Source organism: Agelaius tricolor, unplaced genomic scaffold (genome assembly GCF_023055355.1).
Source record: "Agelaius tricolor isolate 1412-34295 unplaced genomic scaffold, bAgeTri1.0.p SCAF_10, whole genome shotgun sequence".
Classification (NCBI taxonomy): domain Eukaryota; kingdom Metazoa; phylum Chordata; class Aves; order Passeriformes; family Icteridae; genus Agelaius; species Agelaius tricolor.
This window is the reverse complement of record NW_027269270.1, coordinates 32135659-32157977: the sequence shown is the minus strand read 5'-3', so window position 1 is coordinate 32157977 and position 22319 is coordinate 32135659. Positions and strand designations below refer to the sequence as shown.

Sequence of the window (22319 nt, the reverse complement as noted above, 5' to 3'; positions counted from 1 at the left end):
ACCTCCACTGCCTGCATCCATTGCCCACACCACTGTCCACATCCCCACCTGCATCCCTGCCCACCTTCCCCGTCCGCATTCCTGCCCACATCCACTGCCCATTTCCAGTGCCCATTTCCACTGCCCACTGCCTGTATCCCCTTTACATCCACTGCCTGTATCCCCTGCCCATCTTCCCTGCCCACATCCGCTGTTCTCATCCCTGCCTGCAACCCTGCCCTCATCCACTGTCTCATCCAGTGCCCACTTGCACTGCCCTCATCACTGTTCACATCCCTACCCACCTTCCTTGTCTGCATTCTTGCCTGCATCCAGTGCCTGTATCCCTCCCCACTGCCTGCATCCCTCCCCACTGCCCGCATCCCTGCCCACATCCCCACCTGCACCCCTGCCCTTTCAGACCTTCCCCGTCTGCATTCCTGCCCATATCCACTGCCCACTTCCACTGCTTGCATCCCTGCCCACTTCCACTGCCTGCATCCCCTGCCCACATCCACTGTTCACATCCCTGCCTGCAGCCCTGCCCTCATCCATTCTCTCATCCAGCGCCTACTTCCACTGCCCACATCCACTGCCCTCATCGCTGTTCACATCCCTGCCCACCTTCCCTGTCCACATTCCTGCCCACATCCACTGCCCATATCCGTCCCCTCTTCCACTGCCTGTGTCCCTGCCCGCCCGTGCGCTGCCCACGAGATGGCAGCAATATGTTTATGAATAATGCAGCAGAGGCTGCAGCCCCATTTCGCATGCGGGAGCTGCAAAGCGCCGCTCGCTCCTTCAGCTGCAAAACAAAATAACATCGCTCGAGCCCCCTCCTCCCCTCCCCAACTGCACAAGCCTCTGTGAATTCGGCCAAAAAAAGAAGAAAAAAACAATGGGAAGAATAAGCTGCTCCTCTGTCACGCTGCCCGGGTTGCTCTCTCGTTTTCCAAGGCACAAGGTGCTTCCTCTGCTCTCGCAGATTTGTCCTGCTCCTTGTGCTCAGCCGTGCTTCTGTCCCTGACAAAATTATGTCACACGCACATTAAGCATTAACTGCTGCTATGTTTTATTCCTGCAGCACAGAAAATGCCTGTGGCTTGAAATAAATATTTTCTTTCCTGATGGACAAATAACATCTGCACTGGTGAAAGCTGCAAGCGTGGCTGTCACAGGCTAAGTGATTCAGATAATTTCTTGAGAAGCACATGTGTATGAGCACACGCAGGCACTCGTACCTATCACAGGCACTCCCGTGTCAGCACTTGGATTTGCCAAAAGATGGGCTCTTAAAAAGCACAGTGAGCTGTTCTGACCATCACTTTCAGCAGACAGACTTCTTCATACACATAAGGTCAGACTGGGGGAATACAGATTGTGAGTTGTTAAAATCAGCCTGGTTCCATGGAAAATCTAGGCTTGCTTTTCCACTGGATTTTGGAGTCCTCCAGCATTTAGGGAGGCTGTGGCCTGCAGTGGGTGCCACACAGAGGTGATGTGCAGTGCCACAGACAGCAGCACCACAGCACCTTGCTCAGGACAGCCTCTGCTCCAAGGCTTTCAAGCCTTTCCAAGACCTCCATGAGTTGTTGAAGTTACACTTTTCAAAAGATTTTTTTTTTTCCTGATTTTTTTTTAGGACAATAATGGGGGGAAAAAAATAGTACCTGCCTAGGTAAGATCATATTTACATATCTACAAATCAACCAAAGCTTTTTTGAGAATTTTGAATCTTATTTCATGAAGCCAACTATAACAAAATATTACTTATCAGGAGTGGACCTCACTATTGCTGGAAAGTAACAACTTTTTCACATCATTTTAAAAAATGGTAATTAGGTTTTTAATTTTTTCTTTTAATAATACTAACAACAAAATGCTAATTTTCTGATTCTGTAACCACAAAATACATAAGGCCTTTTTGACATAACCGAGGGGTTTATTTTACCCCAAAGCAGACTCAGCAAGGGGGAGAAATAGATTAACTATAATTTTGTGGCACTTCTAACTTAACTGCTTGGTTTGTCCTTTTTATGAATAAAGTTGCTGTTCCTTGAAATCCTTTAAATTCCATTACAGAGGTTAAATTGATAGAGAAGTTCCTTGAAATTCCATTACAGAGGTTGAAGACCCAGTTTCCCAAACTTTTTAAATGCACAGTGCTGTCAGTTGAGTGCTCTCCTGTTGATTGCTTCTCTATTTCCAAACTGATTATAGCTTGAATATTGAAATATCAAAATATTGAAATATTTTTGTACATGTCATAGAAAAGTGTTTTTTTTTTTTTTTATTTTCATTAAGGTTTCCTATGCAAATGAAGCCAAAGTCCTTACAGTTTTTATGTTCCTGTTCTTGTGTAAAGCTTTGCTTGTATCACAGAGGCAATGACACCTGTCCCTCTTTCTGTCACTTTTTTGGGGGGGTGAAACTGGCTTTATTACCTGATATTCCTTAGAGCATAAATCACATCAAGAATTTCTGTGTCCATTACTGAGCAATCTGAATTCCAGTTCATTTTCCATATGTTCTCTTTGGGCTAACATGAGTCAAATCAGATTTAAGAGAGAGACGCTGGTGAGAAAAGCCTGACCATTTCTCACCCAACATTTCTGAAACAAGGGTAGAACTGTATATTCCAGAGTGCTCCAGTTACCAGGCTCTTGCTTATTCTCAATTAGATAAGGATCTTTTCCTTTCTCAGCTGATTTTTCTGCCTGTTGTGCTCTTTACTAACCAGGGACACCTCAACACCTCCTTGGGTCCCAAGAGCAGCTACTGTCAACACAGGTGAAGTGGTTACAGTTAAATCTGCCTTTTCCATACATAAAAAATAAATTAAATAACAACAAATAAAATTACCAAGGATATCTAAAGGTCTCTCCTCATCATTACCTTAAAATATCATATTATAGTCTTTAGAAGCCAAAGTGACTTCTTAATTTTATAAAGTTTAAAATGCATATTGTGTGCAATTTTCTATTTCCTGCAAAACTTGCCTCAAAATCAAGGCTAGTTCTCCTCTTTCACTATGTACGACCACTCTTACTTTTCTGTTTTGATCACCAAAAAAAAATACATTAAAACTTACAAGATGTTCAAAATGAAAGAAATTAAGAAAAGTACAACTGAATACATGGGGAAAAAAAAACCCCAAAACAATCATGGGTGTTGTTGGATTTAGCTTGCAATAGAAAATAGGCATGTTGAGAAGTCAAAAGATTATCTGCATTCATTGATTAGGTTTTACTGAATGTTTTGGCAGGAGCTTTGCCAGTAAGGTCCAGTTAGAAGAGAGAACCAGAACCGCAATTGTGAGTCTGTTCCACATTGCTGTGCTCAAGATCTCCCGCTTCCAACAATAAAAAGAGCACTTATGTAAAATCAGAGAATGGTTTGGATTGGAAGGGATCTTAACTGGTCTCATTCCATGGGCAGGGACATCTTCCACTCCAAGCCCCATCCAGCCTGGCCTTGGACACTCTCAGGGATGGGGCAGCCCCAGCTTCCCTGAGGAACCTGTGCCAGGTCCTCCCCACCCTCACAGGGAAGGCCAATTCTTTCCCAATATCCAATATCCCATATCCCAACAGCCTGATATCCCATCTAAACCTGCCCTCTGGCAGTGGGAAACAATTTCCCTTTGTTCTGTAACTCCATGGTGCTCAAAGTGGGGTCCCATCTCCCTCAAACTGCTGGCCACACTTCTTTTGAAGATGAAGACCATTTTTTGGTTTTGTGTTCTTCTAAAAACCAAATTTTGCTACTTAAAGAAACTCTTTCTGACACCACCTAATGACTGTGATGTGGCCAAGTTTTTTAATCAGGCAATAATATATTCAGGTCTCTAGGATAGAAATTAAACCCCAGCCAGAGCAGTGAAGTCCACAAGTGGACAAAGTGGTGTTTAAGATCACAAGAGGTCCATCAGATGCATAGGAGATTCAAAGCCAGGAAAGGTTCCTGCACAACTCAGAGCTGAAAGCAAGAGCCCTCTCAGGCTCAGGAAATGGGACTAACTCTGGGATGGGATTTGGGTGGGAACAGGCTCCAACTGCTGATAAAGACCATCACAAGCCTGCAAGGTGGCTCTTTTAGATTTCCCTCCTCTGTGCAGCATTTATGTTCAAAAACACACAAAGAAACCCAAATACCAATCCCAGCCCAAGCCCCTCCACGTCGCGCTCTCAGTACTTCCTCTAGAGAGATCGTGGAAACAAATATGATCCCTCCCATGGCAAAAAGCAGTGACTTAAACCATTCCTGGGAGGCATCCAGGCACTATCCTGATCCTATAGTATGTAGAACAATATCATTCAGATTACTCGCTTGGACAAAGCTGGAGAGCTTCAAGGACAAGGGAGTTACCCAGGATCAGCGCCATAAATGTTATTATATATGAAACAGCTGCAAGATAAATTCTTTCATATTACACATAGGTGCAGTTGTACTTTCAGCTGTCTTGCTGGCGGAATACTGTAGGTCTTATACAGCTTTCACTATTTGTAAAATACACGTCTTAGTTGTGTAGGATTGAGTGACCCCTTACAGCTGCGGTGCACTGAAACAAAAAACGGTATCACACCACATCTGTGGCAAGAGCCCAGCCATAGAACTCCAGAAATTCCTCATATGAAACCTTCCTAAAAGTGAACTCGGTGTACAGGGTAAAATTATGACTAAAGAAACCAAAAAATGCCTGTTAGTTAAATGAATGGTGCTATTAAGAGAACAAAGCAGCTTCATCGATTTATAAATATGCTGCTCACGACCTTTTTTGTGCTTTTCACCTCTCTCCTACTTTTCCTTTTCCTTTTTGAATTATCTGAGAGAAATCTCCCAAAACCTCTTCAAGGAAATAGTGTACAACCACAGGACTTTGTGCTAATGAACCCCCAGAATTAAAAATCCAGAGGTCAAGAGCACATCTTCCATGGAGTCTGGGCTGAATTTCAAATTAAAAGGCTGTTTGGCTTAGAGTAGAGGATGAGTAAAACAGGGGGAAGAATAAGACCCAGTTGAAAAGTTTACTAAAAGTAGGAAATGTGGAATATTGGAAAAAGATCTGCAAATTACCCTAGTTACTGGTGTTTCTAACACCATATCAACACTGACTGAAAAGCAGCCCATTAAGTTATTTTCTTTTTTGATAACTCACATCAAAACACACCTACCCTATATCAAACTAAGCCAAAAAAAGGCAAGAGGAGAACAACAAAGTGACACAGGCACTGTTTCTGTTCCAGTTGCTGACTGACAACACTGCCATCCCTTAACATGGTTTTATTTAGTTATTACAACCATCTCTCTGTAAATGACACTTAGGATTATTTAAGATTATGTTGTAATCCTTTTAATCCTCAGTGCTTTAAATTTCAGGCTAAACACCAAAGAGCAAACTAGCACTTAGCAGAAATATTTAAAGCATGTGATTTGAACATAAATCTTCTTTTATTCAGCACTCCTCCGATGAAGACCTAGTGCATCACATCACTCAGCCAGCAAGAGCAAACAGCACCGTGTCTCACTGCAAGCTGCTACCTCACCCCACACCATGGGAAGCTGCTTCCAACCAGGTCTTTTCCTTGGTGCCAGCTACACCATCAATAAAATAAATGAAAGGAAACCAGGAGGTTATAGTCTATGAGAGGTGCATATTTTCAGTTACTGTTACGGAAAAGTTGAGGGAAAAAAATACCCCCACATAATGTGTTCATCAAGAACAGAAATAGATTGCATGCACAAATTGGATAGTGTGAGACAGATCAGACTTATCCTGTTAAAAAGGGAGTAGCTCAATTAAAATGAGAGGAGTAACGCTGCTGAAAGCATCATGATCAAGACCAGAAACCCAAATCTTCCTGCCCGAATATCATTCACTCGCAGTTCCCTCTTTTATTTCTCCCTGCATCGATCACGTTTCTAATTAGTTTTTCTTTATGATACTCCTATGCTCCATCTTCTTGCTGCTATCCATTAACTGTCATCTGCTTAGATTTTAAATCCAAGATTTCCTTCTTTTTCTTCAATCCAAAATTTCAATCGTCTTTTTCCATTTATGATCTATAATTCATGGACTCAAATTGAGGACCCTGGCAAAATCAAATTCAAAATTCTGTACCTACTCCTAATACAACACATTAGCTCAAAGAAACCACTGAATGAGAAAAAAAGGTTTTATTAGAAAGTAATGAAACAAAACACCAACTGTGTTTTGATGGGCTTTGAAGATATAATTATTTCTGATCACTTCAGAGTTAAGCAGCTAATGTATTTAATCAAACAGCAATGCAATGCATCTATATTTAGGTTGCAAAAAAAAAAAAAAAAGAAGAAAGAAAGCATTAAAGAAAGCCACCCATGTTGTTTTCATTTGAACAAACCTATGAATAAGTAGACACACACTATCAATTTTATTCCCACCCACGAGGAATAAGTAGATCAGAAGTGTTTCCTGAAATATTCAGTTTCCAGGTACCAACTGACCTCTCTGCTTTCCAACTGGCCTTGGATTCCCTCCAGACTATCTCACACATCTTCGCTCCCTCTGCAGTCCCCTTCCCACTCTATCTGCTCATGTAGCACCAGTCTTGTTCAGTCCCTTCCTTTCCCAAAATGTCACCACTACTGGTGCCAAAGCCTTCTCCTCTTTCGCTCTTACCATCTGGCACAATCTTCTTGTAGCTCTCTGTCTAAACAATGCTCCATCCCTTTTCAAAATGTGTCTTAACATATGTCCTTCCTCCCATGCTTTTACTTCTTAATGTCTCTCCCACTCACTTATTGGCTTGATGAAGACACATTTTAATGGGTTCAAACAGTAGTGCATGAGTTTCCTTTCTCACATTATTCTGATTCAGTTACACCTCACACGAACAGAAGTGAGAAGAAAATGCATTGCAGAGCCCTCGTAGCACCAGTTTGGTAAATCAATAACAGAGCTTCGTTTGTCTTTACTTTGGAAATGTATTAGCTCAAATGAATCACTGAAATGCATTTCCAAACGGGAATTTTGCTCACTGCAAAATGAGAAATAAACCCTAGAAGCTCAGAAGACCTGTCAGTGTGCTCAGGGGGTTGCAGGAGTGAAGGCTAAGGTTATACTTAATCACATTCCAAGTGAAAAAGCTGAAGATTGACAGCAAAAACCAAAATATTTATTCTAAAAATACCTAGGAAATGACAAAGCCCCAAGTGTTGTCTCAAGACAACCTGAAAGATGTGGGGGGTATAGAAGCATAAGTCTCGCTGTCTTGGAAAAGAGGAATATTTCTAAATATTGCATGTGCTTTAGAAAGATGTCTAGAAAAATAAACCTTGAAAAAGCCTCTGTAACACACAGCTGACCCAAAGAGATTTCTTTTTTAGAAGCCATGTACAGGCCCTTAGGGGTTTTTTTTATGTGTAGTGGCTTTTTTTTTTCCTTCCATCCCAGACCCAGACACAGTTGGTTCCTCCAGCATGTTTCATTGGTCATGATGCCAAAGGACTCTCTGGTAACTAACAGGATCTTGACCCTGACATGTTCCCTTCTGCATCTCTACCCACTTTATTGCTTGTATTGTTAAACATTTTTAATGTTAGAACTCTGGGAAGCAACTTGGCTCATAGAGAATAATATTTTGATGTGGCTTGATGCAACATTTAGTGAAACAGAAAAAGACAACAAATCCTTTCTACTGATATTCATGGGAGCTGGATTATGTCCAAAACCTGAAGATGTTGCAATAAACTATTTTAGCCCCTAGATCCTGGAATGTTAACCTTGCAGTAATGCTTTTCCCCTCCTTTCATCTTCTTGGGCCTTGATCCTCCCTTTCAATTCAATGGGATTTGGACGAAGGAATTAAATAATATTATTTTCCATCAATGAAGAATAGTCCTGTGAGAAATACATGTCCTTCTCTGCTGGCCCTGACAGAGGCAAGCTTTTAAAAATCCTCCCTTCCCCTTGCAGAAGTGAACCTGGGTCATCACCGTCTGAGGACCCTGAGCAGCAATAAAAATAAACAGAGAAACCGCACTGCGCTGGAGCCGTGCTTGTATAAGCAGTTTGAAGAAGTTGTGTTTATGGAAGTCCTCTAGGTCAAGATTCTAGGCCTGAACCCAAAGCAATTACCTACTAAGTTTTAAAAACAAATTGAATATAGAGCATTAATCAATAAATCAACAGGTTCTCAAGTGTTTAGGAGACTCAGTCATCAGAAATCCTTCTCTTAGAAAAATAGTAAACCGATGCTGGATAAAGTGTTACACTCCTTTACTGGTAAGAAAAATGCTGTGTTAAATCAGGATCTAGTTATTAAAACCAAGGAAATAAAGCCTACCTCTTCAGAGTTCAGACACAAATGAGCAGTGGAATGCTTTGCCTCTTACCTGAAAGACATTCTTTTTGCTGGATTTCTCTGAGGTCCACTCAATGCGAGCACCACACAAATCCACACACTCAGGTTTATATCCCGGCTTCTGGAAAGGAAAAGAAAAAAAAAATATCAACATGAATATGGCCTGACTTTTCACAAATGGGGACAGTTATCAGATAAAACAAGAATAGATCAAGTTAAAGTGACAGGTTGTTGTAGCACAGCTGCTGGTATTACTGAAAAGAGCTCATTATAAACCCTGGTATTGTTAAATAACCACTCTTGGGGTGTCTTAGTTCAGAAGTAAGGTTCTTATATTAGAACATAATTTTAAAAACAATTAAATGGTTTAAAAAAGAGTTTAGTGTAACATATAGTAGATCAAAACACAAATGCAGACACATGGACCAGCTATTTTCAATGCTTACTTTGCCAAACCTCTTGAAGAGTCATTGAGTTTAAAGGAAAAATTTTGTGGGTTTTCCAAATGCAAATTTAAACTGATGCAACTGGAAAGGACAGAAATTAGACAAGAACATACATCGTATCTCTAAGAGAAGCTATCTCCTTTCTCCAAACAAATTATCATTTCTTGCTCCTAAAAAAAGAAGAAAAGGCTTCGAGGGCATGTGTGACACACCCAGAAAGAGCTCAGCACAAGGGCTGATACTTCTCAGTGTCAGTCCACGCATCCTGGAGTGACACAGCTCTGCCTCCCCTGCTCCTCCATATGGATGCAAGGAATTCAAAGAGCAGATTTGTTTGCCTGTATCATTTACGTTGCTGGGAGTTGGTGCAAAGCACAATAATCCTCATTTGCCATCGAAGATCCTTCTCCAGGGACTCTGCCTGTGCAGCAGTTCTGGCAAAGCCCCTGTAGTTCAGAGCAGGCTTTTTAGATTGGGTTGCTGCACATCCTACTCAACAGTAAAAATACTACTGTTAAAGTAAAAAAGCACCACTAACTCCCTTTTGGGTAGGGGATGGAGTGATATCCACATAATTTCATTAATCAGCTTGATGCAACTGTTTTCTCTGCTGCTCTTAAGCCATCTTACCCTAAAAATGTCATTAGTGATGACACAAAACAGACTTTATAGAGTTAAGAGTGGCCAGTCCAGCACCAGCCACAGAGTCAGCTTTCCAAAAACTACTCACTGGATTTCTCTGATGTTGTTATTAAAGGCTAAAATATGTGAGTTCTCCAGGATGCCTTTGAGATGGGAGGAAGAGAACCTATTTAGGTTAAAAGAAGCAAAGCGATCCTGGTCAAGTGATTTGCAGGCCTAGTGTCTGGAAGTTTTCAGTACTGGGATTGCAATTATGTTCTCCATTTGCCAAACCATAAAACCACAATGGTTAAGCTCCACTGAAACTGACAGTCCTGTGTGCCTTTGTTCCTTTTTTTAAAATATTATTAATTTTTTTTAATAGAAGAAATATACTCTTCAAAACAGAAGGATGTTCTTGTGGTTAAACCACTGAAGAGAAGAACTTGGATTTCATTTTCCCCACCTCTGCCTCAAATTTCCTGCCTGGCCTCTGACAAGAGTTTAGTCTTTCCAATTTTTTAATAGCAGATCAAAACTGCAGCATTGAGGCTTGATTTTGCAAAAAAAATATTGAGAAATTTAATCAACTAATATTTGCACGGCAAAAATTATGAACTTGTAAAAAAACCCCAAGCACTGATATATTAATGCAAATAAATATTCAAATTGTGGATGAAATGAATGAGTTCTCAATATTCCAATACTTGTATAAATAGGGCTATGAGGCTTAGATCATCTCCAGGACTCCATGCAATGCCCAGATCTGCACCACACAGGCAGTTCTGCAACCCATCAGGAGCACACAAGACAGGCTTCTCAAAGTGGGCAATCTTCCTCTCTTTGAAAAAAAGATTACCCACATGGATAGTTTGAGTTGGAAAATACTTTCACAAAGAGGGGCAGCTTTATTCTACCAGCAGAAAGAGTTGAGAAATTTTGAAAACACATTGAGATGAAAAGAGGAGATTAACATGTAGACAAAGAAACAGAAATAGTTTTTTGATAGTGAACATTACTGGGCTACAGAATATTTTCCTCAGGAAAACTGCCATGGAACACTGAAGGGAGAAAAAACAAAAGCCTAGAGAGGAAGGAAGATGGAATAGTGAACTCTGTAGTATCTCTAATTTCTATTTAAATTTATTGTACAAAAATATATGCAACAGCAGAAGCTGGACTCTTCTGTGCACCAATGAACACACAGGGTAATTTTGCTGCTGTTGCTGTACTCTGGAGTTTGTTTACAGCTCTGATTTTGTAATAAGCAGAAGAAAAGTACAAGCATGTGCATCTCCCTCTCCAGAAAGGATGGGATGCAGGCTTGTGGTGTGGGAAAGATGAAGAGGTTTCTGCTATGTGCAATAATTATTTGAGTCAGTCTCTTTCTCTGGGGGAAATAAATATGAATTGAGCAACCTGGTCTAGTGGAAGGTTTCCCTCCCCACAGCAGGGAAGTGGAACAAAATGATCTTTAAGGTTTCTTCCAACCCAAACTCTGATTCTATGAAAACTTATCCTTTGGAGAATTTATCAGTTCTGACCACAATGTGTCTATGAACTCATGAGTATGGCATAAAATGTGAAGCTTCTGATGAAAACTTCATGCTAAATCATTCACAGGGTTCACAGAATGACCAGGTTGGAAGAGACCTTCAAGAACATCGAGTCCAACCCAGCCCCAACACCTCAACTGAACCCTGGCACCCAGTGCCACATCCAGGCTTTGTTAAACACACCCAGGCATGGGGACTCCACCACCTCCCCAGGCAGGCCATTGCAGAACTTTATCACTCTTTCCATAAAAAAAACTTTTCCCTGCTATCCGACCTGTATTTCCCGTGGTGCAGCTTGAGGCTGTGTGCTCTGGGTGTGTCAGTGCTGCTGGAGAAAGAGCCCAGCCCCAGCTGAGCACAGGCACCTTTGAGGGAGCTGCAGAGAGTGATGAGGGCACCCCTGAGTCTCCTCCTCTCCAGGCTGGGCACCCCCAGCTCCCTTTTCAGAGCCATTGAGCCTGAAACTGCCCATCACTGTTCTGCTGCGCGCTTGGGGAGCACCCACTGAAACCCCTCAGAACTCCAGAAAATGTACAAGGAACGTACATTAATTTTGGCCTAAAAATTTCCCTGCTACAGAGCTGGCTTCCCAGGTTATGCAACACCCAGAGACCCTGGGAGAGAGCAAGTTAAGGTGACTGGGAAGCCTGAGCTCTCCACGTCCTTGCTTTGTGCTCTGCAGTCAGAGCAATTATGTTATATCAATGTTGTTGCAGGGGGTTATGCTGTAAATTGATACAAGTGTCTGCTAAGATGAAATCTTCCTAAACATGAATATGGATTTCAGCAGCATTTTCACTCACTAAATTACTTTGCAGATGGGCTAATAACCTGAGGTTAAAATAACCTCAGTTGAATAAACTATCTGAGGGAATAAACTGACTACATTTTCTTGGTCAGAAAGACCAACTGATGATAGAATTAAATGCTGTTAAGGAAGAATGGAGCTGTGATTCATTTAGATCACAGTGTCCTTAATTTAAAATAAAGAGCTAGTCAAATTCATAAGAATGGTTAAACAAAAAACAAACAAACAAAAGAAAAGTGTATTAAAGCCAGGACCACAAAAAAATCAAGGCAGCAACAAGAGCTAATGATTTAGCTACATGGGATGCAAACTTGCATTTTCAGTAGTATTTGTAAACAATCTCATTTTCTGAATCTCTCCTCTGTGTGCTTTAATTGCTGTGCTCTATTACTTCTGATAACTCCAGATTTTGCCACCAACTTCACCAGAAAGCAAAGCAATGGATCCCAGTCCTCTCCATGCAGAGCAACAGCAAAGTTGCCACAGTGAGTCCTGCACCTACAGTCATACACAGGAACAGCAAAACCTTTTAGATATTGCCATTGATTTGATTAAAACATTACTAAAGATTTAGACAAATAGAATTTTAGATCACCTCTAAATGCTATGAAAAGAGGTATTAGAAGTGCTCTCATTTCTCTCTCTCCTGCTGCCTTTGTTTTGTGAAATATCATTCCTCTTTTAATGATGCTGTCTTATTCTAAATTTTTGCTCCAAGTACAGTATTTAATAATTAATAATTAATGAATTAATATCTTTAGAATACAAAGGAACTTTAATCTTTTTGGTAAGTCACATCATTTTCCTGCTAACAATAAAAATGCTTTGTTATAATTCATACTATTGTGGATGAACACAGCTTCTCTTACATTACTTAATTAATGGTTGAGTTCCCCCTTTTCCAAAGTAAACAAAAACTGGAAAAATAAAATAAAAATCAGTAAACAAATGACTTCTAATGAATCCTTTTTTTTTTTTGTATTAGTCCCTTTCCAGTATTAAAATTATATCTGGTTAAGTGGTTCACAAAGGAAATAAGCACTGCATTTACTTTATCAGATGAGATAAGCACAGCAGTTTAGCTTTTTTTGACATGCAAAATTTGAGTTTAGGAAATTGAGTTATAAGATTATGAACACTGACAACTCTTGTTGTTTTCAAGCTTTACCTAATTTGTTTATTTACTGTTGCATTTAAGTTTTATGCAACAGACAGAAAATGTAACTTTAACAGATTTTTCTCACCTAGTGAACATTGAGTTCACAGTCCCAGCATTCAAATCTAGCACGGAATAAAACAAAAAAAAAACCACCAACATTGTTTTGCCCTCCCCAGAATGAGAAAAATACAGGTTCAATATGTCTGTGTTCTTCCTAACACAGGAGATTTTATCTCACTGATAAAATGAGCACTGGTGGTGACTGAGGCTTCAGGGAAAGGGACTGACCTCTCAGAAGGTCCTGTTTCATAAACCACCATCACTTTTTTAGTTAAATCATTTGAGATTTGGGCCAAAAACCCCATTCTCCAGGCTGGTCTAGTTTAGTATCCAAATCCCTAAAGAGCTAATGGGGATTTTAACCATGTTGAGGAGTCTCAGAGCAAAATCAAGCCTCCTGTGTGTTAAATTTCCACCAGTTCATTTATCTCCTGAAATTTGGGTAACAACTTGCAAAGAGAGGGAAGAGGTAGCAGAGAGGGGTGCAAGACACTTAGTAAATTATAAGAATAGTTCTAATAAATTCACCTTAGACATTTCTCTTTTTCCTAATAATATAAAAGTCAACTTTAAGGAAAACAGGTGATTCTGAAAAAAAAAAATAATAAGCTTTTCTGTTATCATGGCTGCAGAGAAGTTGTATTTTCCAGCTGGACTAGCACAAACACAAGCAGAAAGTGCCAGATTTCACCCTTTACTTGTTTTTATTGTTTCATATCTTAGTTCTGGGTTTCTTTTTCTACAAGTCTCAAAAAATACACGGCATGAAAAGGTGCTCTTCGAGGCTGATTTTATGACAGGTGTCATTGATAGATCTAGGATTTATAGAAGAGTGGTCTGCATCACCTGCCACAGGAAAAATAACTTATTGTTTGTGACTCCTGCCAAAGAGAGCACCTTTGCGGCCACCCATCAAGCCAATGAGATTTGGCAGGTTCGATCAGGCCTTGAGAGCCTTTCACAACAGGGCTTTGTCAAATCTGTCCCTTCACCGCCCACAGTGTCACAGAGCCACCAAATTTCCCTTCTGCTGCCCACACTGAGGTTTGGCTGCGCCCAGCACTGAGGGGACGCGCGCCGGTACCGCTCGCGCAGCGGAGCTGTCGCGTGTGCCCAATGGAGATCGGTGGCCTTTCCTCGGGGCACAATAAAAAGGTACTGCAAATTTCACTTTGTAGTAACTACAGGCTACAGAAATTGCATTAGCTGCATTAGATGGAGTCGTAGAAATATTCAGGGAGGTTAGCGGGATATGGTGGATGTCACATTTATACTGCGATAAAAAATCACTTTGCTAACTTATAATGTTTTCTGCTTTGGTAACACCCTATATTAAGGTGCCGCTTATAAATAATTTATTATTATTTATTAATGTATAAACCACTTTATAGGATGGTAGATAACAACTTAAATTCATGTATTAAAGATGCACATGCATGGTTTAATACAATTTACGCCTCACAATATCCTTTGCAACAGATTCTCATCGCATCATCTGTTCAGCATTTATTACTAATGCATTTTATAACATACTTTATAATACATTATTTGAAGAAGTAGCTGCATTTAGTGATCATTTTCATAAATAAGAATAAAGCATTTATAAGTGGCACCTTAATTTAAAGTGTTACCTTCACATTACTGGGTAGTCACTCACCATTTGTCTCACTTTGCAATTACTCTCGAAATGCACCTCTTAATAAAGGACATGCTGTGTCCTATTTCTTCACACACACTACATCTGATTAAGAGTTTATCAAGGCATTTTTCCTTCAGCTGCTTTCAAACCTTTGAAGTCGCCAGCTCAGTCTAAATTTGTCTTCTGTAAACACCAACTTTTTTATATTGAAATAATAGTTGCCAGGAGACTGAGGATATTGGATTGCCTACCAGGTTGGCCATTGCTGGCTGCTTGGACTCTTTGTAGAATTCCATTTTCCGAGAAGTAAGAACAATCCAGGAGGTGGACCAATTTTTCCTTACAAAGAATATTAAAAAAAACAAACAAACAAAAAAAACAAGGAAAAAGAAAAAAAAAAAAGAAATCTGTGAGGCATTCAAGTAGGAGGTAAAATATATTTAATTTCTAGACATGGATTTTAATTATTGAAACGTAATACATATTAATATATACATGTCAGAAACAAAAATGGTCTAAAGTCAACATTGTCAACAAACTTCCATCAATATTGATGGAGTTGCACCACCCTAATTATACCCAAAATGTAACCTATCAAAGCTTGAAGGGCTTCTTTCTCCTCATTCACATTTTGAAGCCCATTTGTGTTTCTTCTTTGCCATGGTGTCAAATGAAAACAGTGGGATTATTCACACATGCTCAAAGTTCACAAGAAGAGGACTCCGAAATAGCTGGTGCCCTTCTGGTACCTAATACTTAAAATAAAACTGAGAAGGAAAAATGTTGATCTGACTACACAGAGCTCAGTAACAGGTCTATTTTGAAAGGTCCCAAATGCTGTCTCCTTTCCCTAAATTAAAAGTTTACACGAGTGCAAGGAAGATAAGAAAAATATCTGAGCAAGGTTTGAGTAACCATTAAATATCAGGAGTTCATGGTACAGACTTAGAGAACTGACAAACTGCTGCGGCTAGGGAGAATTAAAAATACACATGGACATGTGAAAGAATGACCCTTGAGACAGAAAATCATGATATTCAACTCAGAGGAAAATGCTATTATATATGTTATCTGTAACAGCTTTCAAACCACTACATAATCATAAATCTGATCTGATAAAAAGCTATTTTTAGATCAACAGCTCAAGTTTAACTTTTGAATTTAGGGGTCATAACATCTGATGTTTACAGGAAAGCTCATAAACCCACTATTGATCTGCCTCATGGTGCATATGAGTTGTCTGTTGGTAAGCACCACTTCAGGCCTTCATTATTTTTCTCTATTTTGTCTTTCGATTTTGAAGAGGTCTTGTAAGTGCACAAAGGTGTAAGTGGTCAAGTGTGCTATGTGCAGATTTAAACAAACTTTCCTATGAGTTGGATAGGCTGGATGAATATGGATTACCAAGGAAGTCAGTGGTAATATAACTTGGAATATATCTTAAATCCAGTTCCAATTTATACCAAATGACCCCATTTATGGATAGAATGGGGCATCCACAGCTTCTCTGGGCAACCTATGCCAGAGCCTCACCTCCCTCACAGGCAAGAATTTCTTCCTTATATCCCATCCCACCCCACTCTCTGTCAGTTTGAAGCCATTCCCCCTTTTCCTGTCATTCCAGGCCTTTGTCCAAAGTCCCTCTCCAGCTCTCTTGGATCCCTTTTAGGTTCTGTCACACTTCCATGTTATACCTTAATTTCTTGCCACCATCTGCTATTTTTGCTTTCAAAAGATATCCTTCCTTCGTCACTACCTGCAAGAAAGGAAAAAAAAGGAGGTCATAACCATATCATTTACTGAGCTGAATAAAACCACTTAATACGTGCATAGGAGTCTGCATCCAGATTCTCTAGTGTGGGGGATCTTACACTAATTCTCAATTTAATCACCTCTTTTTTCTGATATGTTCCATTCTTTTGAGTATTTGCAGACAATATTAAAACAACTCTTAAAGTCAACTACTACACAAAATTAACCACAATAAAAACCCAATAAAGTTTTATTTTACTTTATTTTATTCTATTTATTTAGAATAATTTTATGTAAGTGTGGAAAAAGTTTCTAGCTATGAGTAAAAGAGAATTTTAAATGCATTGCAGGCAAATGACATTAAAATATCATTTTATATACTGTGTTTCTTTACAGCACACTGAGGATTCTATGTGGGAATGTGACACTTGATTTTCGGGTTCAAACACTGTGCTTGAGTTTTGGTGTATTAGAAGCAAGACTTAGGCCTGGTCTTTTGTTGTTTTTTTTCATTTCAATTTGTGCTCCTACACCTCTCTGAACACTTTCCTTAAGCCAGACCCCCTTGCAGACCCTTGGCTCTCTGATCAGCTGAAATATCTCATTTTTGAGCTGTCTATATAAATTTATACTAAAAAGCTAAAAACAAACAAAGCAAGATGACTGTTTTTCAGCCAAACCCGATGACCTTCCATCTCATCAGGTCTCATCAACTAAGGATGTCTCAACTGTGTCAGTAATGGGAAAAAGAAACAAAATTGTGATTAAGACTGAGTCTGGTTTTGCTTTCAAACACTACTGAGCCAGTGCCCGACTTGGATATTAGAAACTCCACATGGTCTTTGTAGTAAATTGCATCACAAGGCAATTTCATAACAATTTCAATAGAATTTTGCTGTCTGCAAAGCCATTAAATAGCAATAAAACATGCTTTAAGAGGCAATATAAGGATTTTTAAATCAAACATGTCTGTTATTTTGATTGTACAAAACAGCATTATTTTAACAGTGTAGTATGTTTCACAATTTCCCCAGATTTTGGCTGTGGTTGATATACAACATGTAATGACACATATACTGTGTAGATATCAGTTTGTACCTATGGAAAGGCCTGTAGGCCCTTGGACAGTGATTTAAGTGACATTCTCAAGTGGGTGCAGGAGGATCAGTGTGAGCTTCATCTGTAATTTGTACTTATCTCATGTAAATTCCTGTCATGCATATCATTACCGTAGAAAACCCAGAGAGAAAGTGTGCAGGGATTATTGTGCAGAGTTATGCCACTATTTATCTAGTGATGGATGGGTGAACCAGCAGAGCTAAAATAAGGTTTAATCCCCATCTCCACCTACTTCATATATTTCCCCCCCCCCCCCCCCCTTACTTTACATTTTTGATATTTTTCTTCCCCTTCTAACGCTTCTCGTTTGTGGTATAAAACTTCTGGTCATTGGCCAGGGCCAGAGATGCCAAACATCATATGAGAAAAGTTATTCTTTTTAATATTTCTATCCATCTGGAAACAGAAACTGGGAGGAGCATTGGTCAGCCATTCAAGCTGTTGACTGCTCCTCTGAATCAGATCCAAAATCTCATGTTTTCAAAGTTTACCAACCACTTTCCCAAACTGCTATCTTAACCAATCCAGGACTAAAGGAAAATATTATTTTTCAACATCAGATCTGAATCACCTTTGTTGTCAGTCTTGGGAAGTTAAGAACTGGATGCTTCCAGATGAAAATGCTGCTGCTCAGTCATATTTTCCCTATAATTGTCTTCAGCCAGGATATCAAATCCACTAACAAATATTGAGTGTATAAAATATCCTGACTTAAATTACATAGCTCAAATCCACCATTTGCTATAAATTAAATGGCTCAGAACTGAACAGTAAAAAGCAACAAGAGCAGCAGTTGATATGAGCCCTCTCAGTGCTAAGAAAACTCCTTTCACACACATTGCTTTAATTGAATTAGTACAGGTGCTGTACTTAAAATCAGCATGGCCTCCTCTAATTGATAAGGTGCACAGTTTTCTCTGTAATTAATATAAAGAGCATGCATGGAATTATGAAAAAAACTACTCAAAAGTCAAAGAAAAATATATCTAGGATGACCCCAATATTTTTATAATTTTTATTTGGGGTGCTGCATTCCCCTTGTTTAACATCTGTTAATATCCCCTTTTCTAAGCTACTTTTTTTTCAAGAAAACACTTCTAGGACAGCTCAGGATCAACTTGCAATACCTCTGCAAATGGATGATATTGGACTGAAAAGAATTCCAAATATATCCTAATGATACATTCTGCTTCTGTCTCAATAAATATCATCATCTTTTGTTGAGCTGCTGCCCTTCCTGCACCTTTTCAACATGTGAAGGTTGATAAAATGACCCAAAATGCCCTGAAGAATTAGCATAGAAATAGGAAAATGGAATAATTTTGTGGAGTTTGTGTTGATTTGTTTTTAAATTGTCTTTAGAAGAATAGTACAGATGAGAGTACATATTGTAAATATTTGAGTTTCTAAATAAGAAATAAAAAGACTCTCATTGTCATGGGCTAATATTGTTAGAAACTATAAGGAAACATAATTATCACTGTATCACATACAGGTTTTATAATTTTCTTGAGTAGAATTCAAACCTTCTGAACGTACCTAATCCTGAAACGTTTGTGTAAGTAACAGTACTGCTGATACCAAACTTTCTTTAATTAATCTGCATTTGCATATTCATTTTATTTTAGCAGAAAAGCATCTGTTTCTCATTCCCCCTAGATTCTTCTAATGTCAAGAATTTATTGTTTTTAATTTCACTATAATATTTCTTATACAAATGAATAATAATATTAAAAACACCTTAATAAGGTCAAAGAGAGGACAAAGCCTTCATCACATTCCTTTATGCCAAATATTAGCACGGATGATACCCCAGTCAGGTTCAACAGAACCAACAGCAAAGTCAAGCCATGTAAATGACTTGGCACCTGCTAACATCTGCACCTGCTAACATTCTTTTTATTGATCAACCAAAGTCCCTCACATTCCTTAACATCTTGAGGCATCCAAATCCTCACTTGCTTTAGTAAAGCAAGTGCAAAATTTACATTATCAATAAATAACCAGAGTGATTTATCAGCTCCACAGAGCAATTCCTTACTGGGGGTTCCTGGGTACTGATGATGTCTGCAATTGTCAAGTTGTGTTGGGAAAGATTTCTTCTGTGACGGTTTATCTGAAAAAGAAGAAGAAATATTTACATTCAGACAGGATTTGAACACATGCAGGTAAAGGTGGACCAACACATCTCATTACAGGGCACACACAGCATGCATTGGGTGGAGGACTGGGGTTTCTTTCAGGTGTTCCTCTGAGCCCTGGGTACTTAAAATGTGCAGCTGATATACTCTGGTATAAAACTCTGGTATAAATGTGTTTCTTGGTGATGTCACATGGGCAAATTTACCTCAAAATTAATCAGCTGATAATAATAACCTAAATTATGGGTTTTTTTCTCATCAGGAACCTCAAAAATTGTTTAACTGCTTAGGTGCTCTTAAACCCATTTTAGAGAAATAGGAAAGCTGCTGATTGTAACTTCAAGGCCACAAAAAGCAAGTTAATGAAGAAACCAGAAAGCAATTGGGCAAAAGCGCACAAAAATCCAGCAAGTTTAAACTGCTTTAAAGGCTGTTTCTAAAGTCTCCATGATCGAAAGGTTACAGCAATTCTGTAACTCTGACTCTACAATTGCTCCCAAATACTGAGTCCTTGATTTCCTCCAATTCTCCCTTTTCTTTGAGGAACACAATGTAATCAACTGTGACTTAATTCTGAAAAATTATTGCTTTATACCAGAAACTATTAAAACAAAATAAAAGTTACTTCATAAATCAAGCATTTGGCAGAGCTCAACAGCATTTTATTTCCTTGAAAATCTGCAACAAAGAACAGATCCCTCAAAAGTGTGTGCAAGTATATGTGTGTGTGTATATATATATATATACACATAAAACTTTTACTGTTTAAATTCAGTATCAATCAAAAAATATATAATTATGAGCTGAGGTTCTGTAAAATTTAGTGATTATTTCCTCTTTTAGCTCAAGTCACAAAGCAAACAACAAAATATAGTCTCAACTACTTTCCACTGTATTCATCATAATGCATTCTCTTTTCCCCTATTAAAAGAGAGTTAACCAAAAGTCATAATGTATTCTGTTTATATTCAAGTGTCTGAATATAGAAAATGTTCTTAATTAATCCAGAGGGCCACGCTCAAAAAACAGTTAAACATATTATGATCCCATATTTTTTCTCCACACATTGCTTTCATGTTTATTTGTAAGCACTAAGGTTTTTAAGCCTTGAAATCTATATCCTAGATATTGCTCTACTCTCCTAGTCAGAGCTAATGAGCTTAATGAATTACCAGTTCTAAATTTAATACAAACATTTCAAAGAAAGAGATAAAACATCCTTCACAATTCAAAAGTTTCTCTGACCTATTTATGAAGAATATCACTTAACAATTTCATTAAGGGTGAGTAACAGCTGGTGACATGGCTGTGTCCTAAAGTGTTTTTCTCTCTTAATATTCTGCATCTTAAGCAATCGAGCTTTCATAAGAAATACTTTAGTTAGTGGCAGTCCCTCCTTTGGGGAGAAAAAAAATGTCAGACCACATTTTCTGTATTTTGCAATCTTGTTTTCAGGAGTGTCATGTTCCTGTTTTATTAGCATGTAGGGTAAACAAGAATGATTTGCTGATGCTATTGAGAGAACTTCTAAGATTACAGTCCTTCTATTTAGATTTTGGATGGAGCTTAATATTAATGCAGGCAGAGGCATGTATATAAATTCAAAATAAATTAATTCCATTTATCTTTTTCTTTATCTTTACTGTTAGACAACTCTGAAGGTTCTATAGTGCCTGAGACATATAGCTAAACTATTCAGGTCTAGATCACAGGAACTCTCTCTTACCCAGATCCCCCACATCCTAATTATTCCTTAACATACAAGAGAACGCATTGCCCGGCGATGGCTTCTCAAATATATTCCTCACTCATCCAAATTAAATAACAAGGCACACCACCACTCCACAGTGCCTGCTTTAGCATTCAGCTGCTCTCTCCAGGAGCCCCACGTGGCTGTTGGGGGCCCTGTGTGCAATTTTGTGAAGTGTGGAGCGCCGAGCTGAGCTCTCGGCCGCTCTCTGGCTCAGCGATCAGAGCATTTGCAAAAGAAATGCTCACGTTTGATACTTGCTGAAAAAGGATTTATCCAGAGCCCTAAATCCATCCACAACAGAAGGAGGAAATGAGTAAAAATTGCTATTTTTGTAGGCCTAGTAAATTATCGGGGTGGTGTAATTAAAGGACACTATTCAAGATTTCCAGGAAATATTAAGCAATTAAGGAAAATAAAATTCCAGGTGTGGATGGAATACTATGTCCTTTAAGAAACCTCTTTATGTATGCAAAGAAGAAACGTTAGGGAAAACCGCATGAAGGCAAGGAAAAGAGTAAACCTCTTACATAATTATTTAATTGATACATTTGCTAAAAAGGTGTTTCTTTTTGGTAGCCCACTAATGGGCAATCTCATGCAAAGGAAGTCCTGAAGTTCCAAAGTCTGAACCTAGCTGCAATTATACAACCAAAATCCACAATTATGTAAGCCAAGATCCAGCTCTTCTGGAAAAAGACTCCAAATATTTTGCTCACAAGTGGAATTAATGGAAACTTCAATAAAGTTCTTACTGTCTTCTACCAGCCTTTTGGTTTAGAAATAGAACTTCAAAGAAAATTAATCAAAACAACTTGAATAAAAGAAGCAGTATCATCACAGGAAATATATTCTTTTAGACTGATTTGATAAAATTCCAGCTGGGCTGATAGAAATTTGGTCTTAAATATATTTTACAAATACCAGTGAATGGGTCAGTTACA

The 22319-nt window shown here is 38.9% G+C and overlaps 1 protein-coding gene across 1 annotated transcript in view; it reads right to left on the bottom strand.

Moving 5' to 3' along the window:
• Positions 1 to 22319, bottom strand: part of ARHGAP15 (Rho GTPase activating protein 15) — a 321093-nt gene that overhangs the window by 254591 nt on the left and 44183 nt on the right. Inside the window, exons 3-6 of the mRNA XM_071435464.1 lie at positions 19526 to 19600; positions 16308 to 16369; positions 14865 to 14952; positions 8356 to 8445 (exon numbers count right to left, since the gene is read on the bottom strand). Of these exons, the coding sequence (XP_071291565.1) occupies positions 8356 to 8445; positions 14865 to 14952; positions 16308 to 16369; positions 19526 to 19600 (315 nt within the window). The remainder of the gene's footprint in view (positions 1 to 8355; positions 8446 to 14864; positions 14953 to 16307; positions 16370 to 19525; positions 19601 to 22319) is intronic.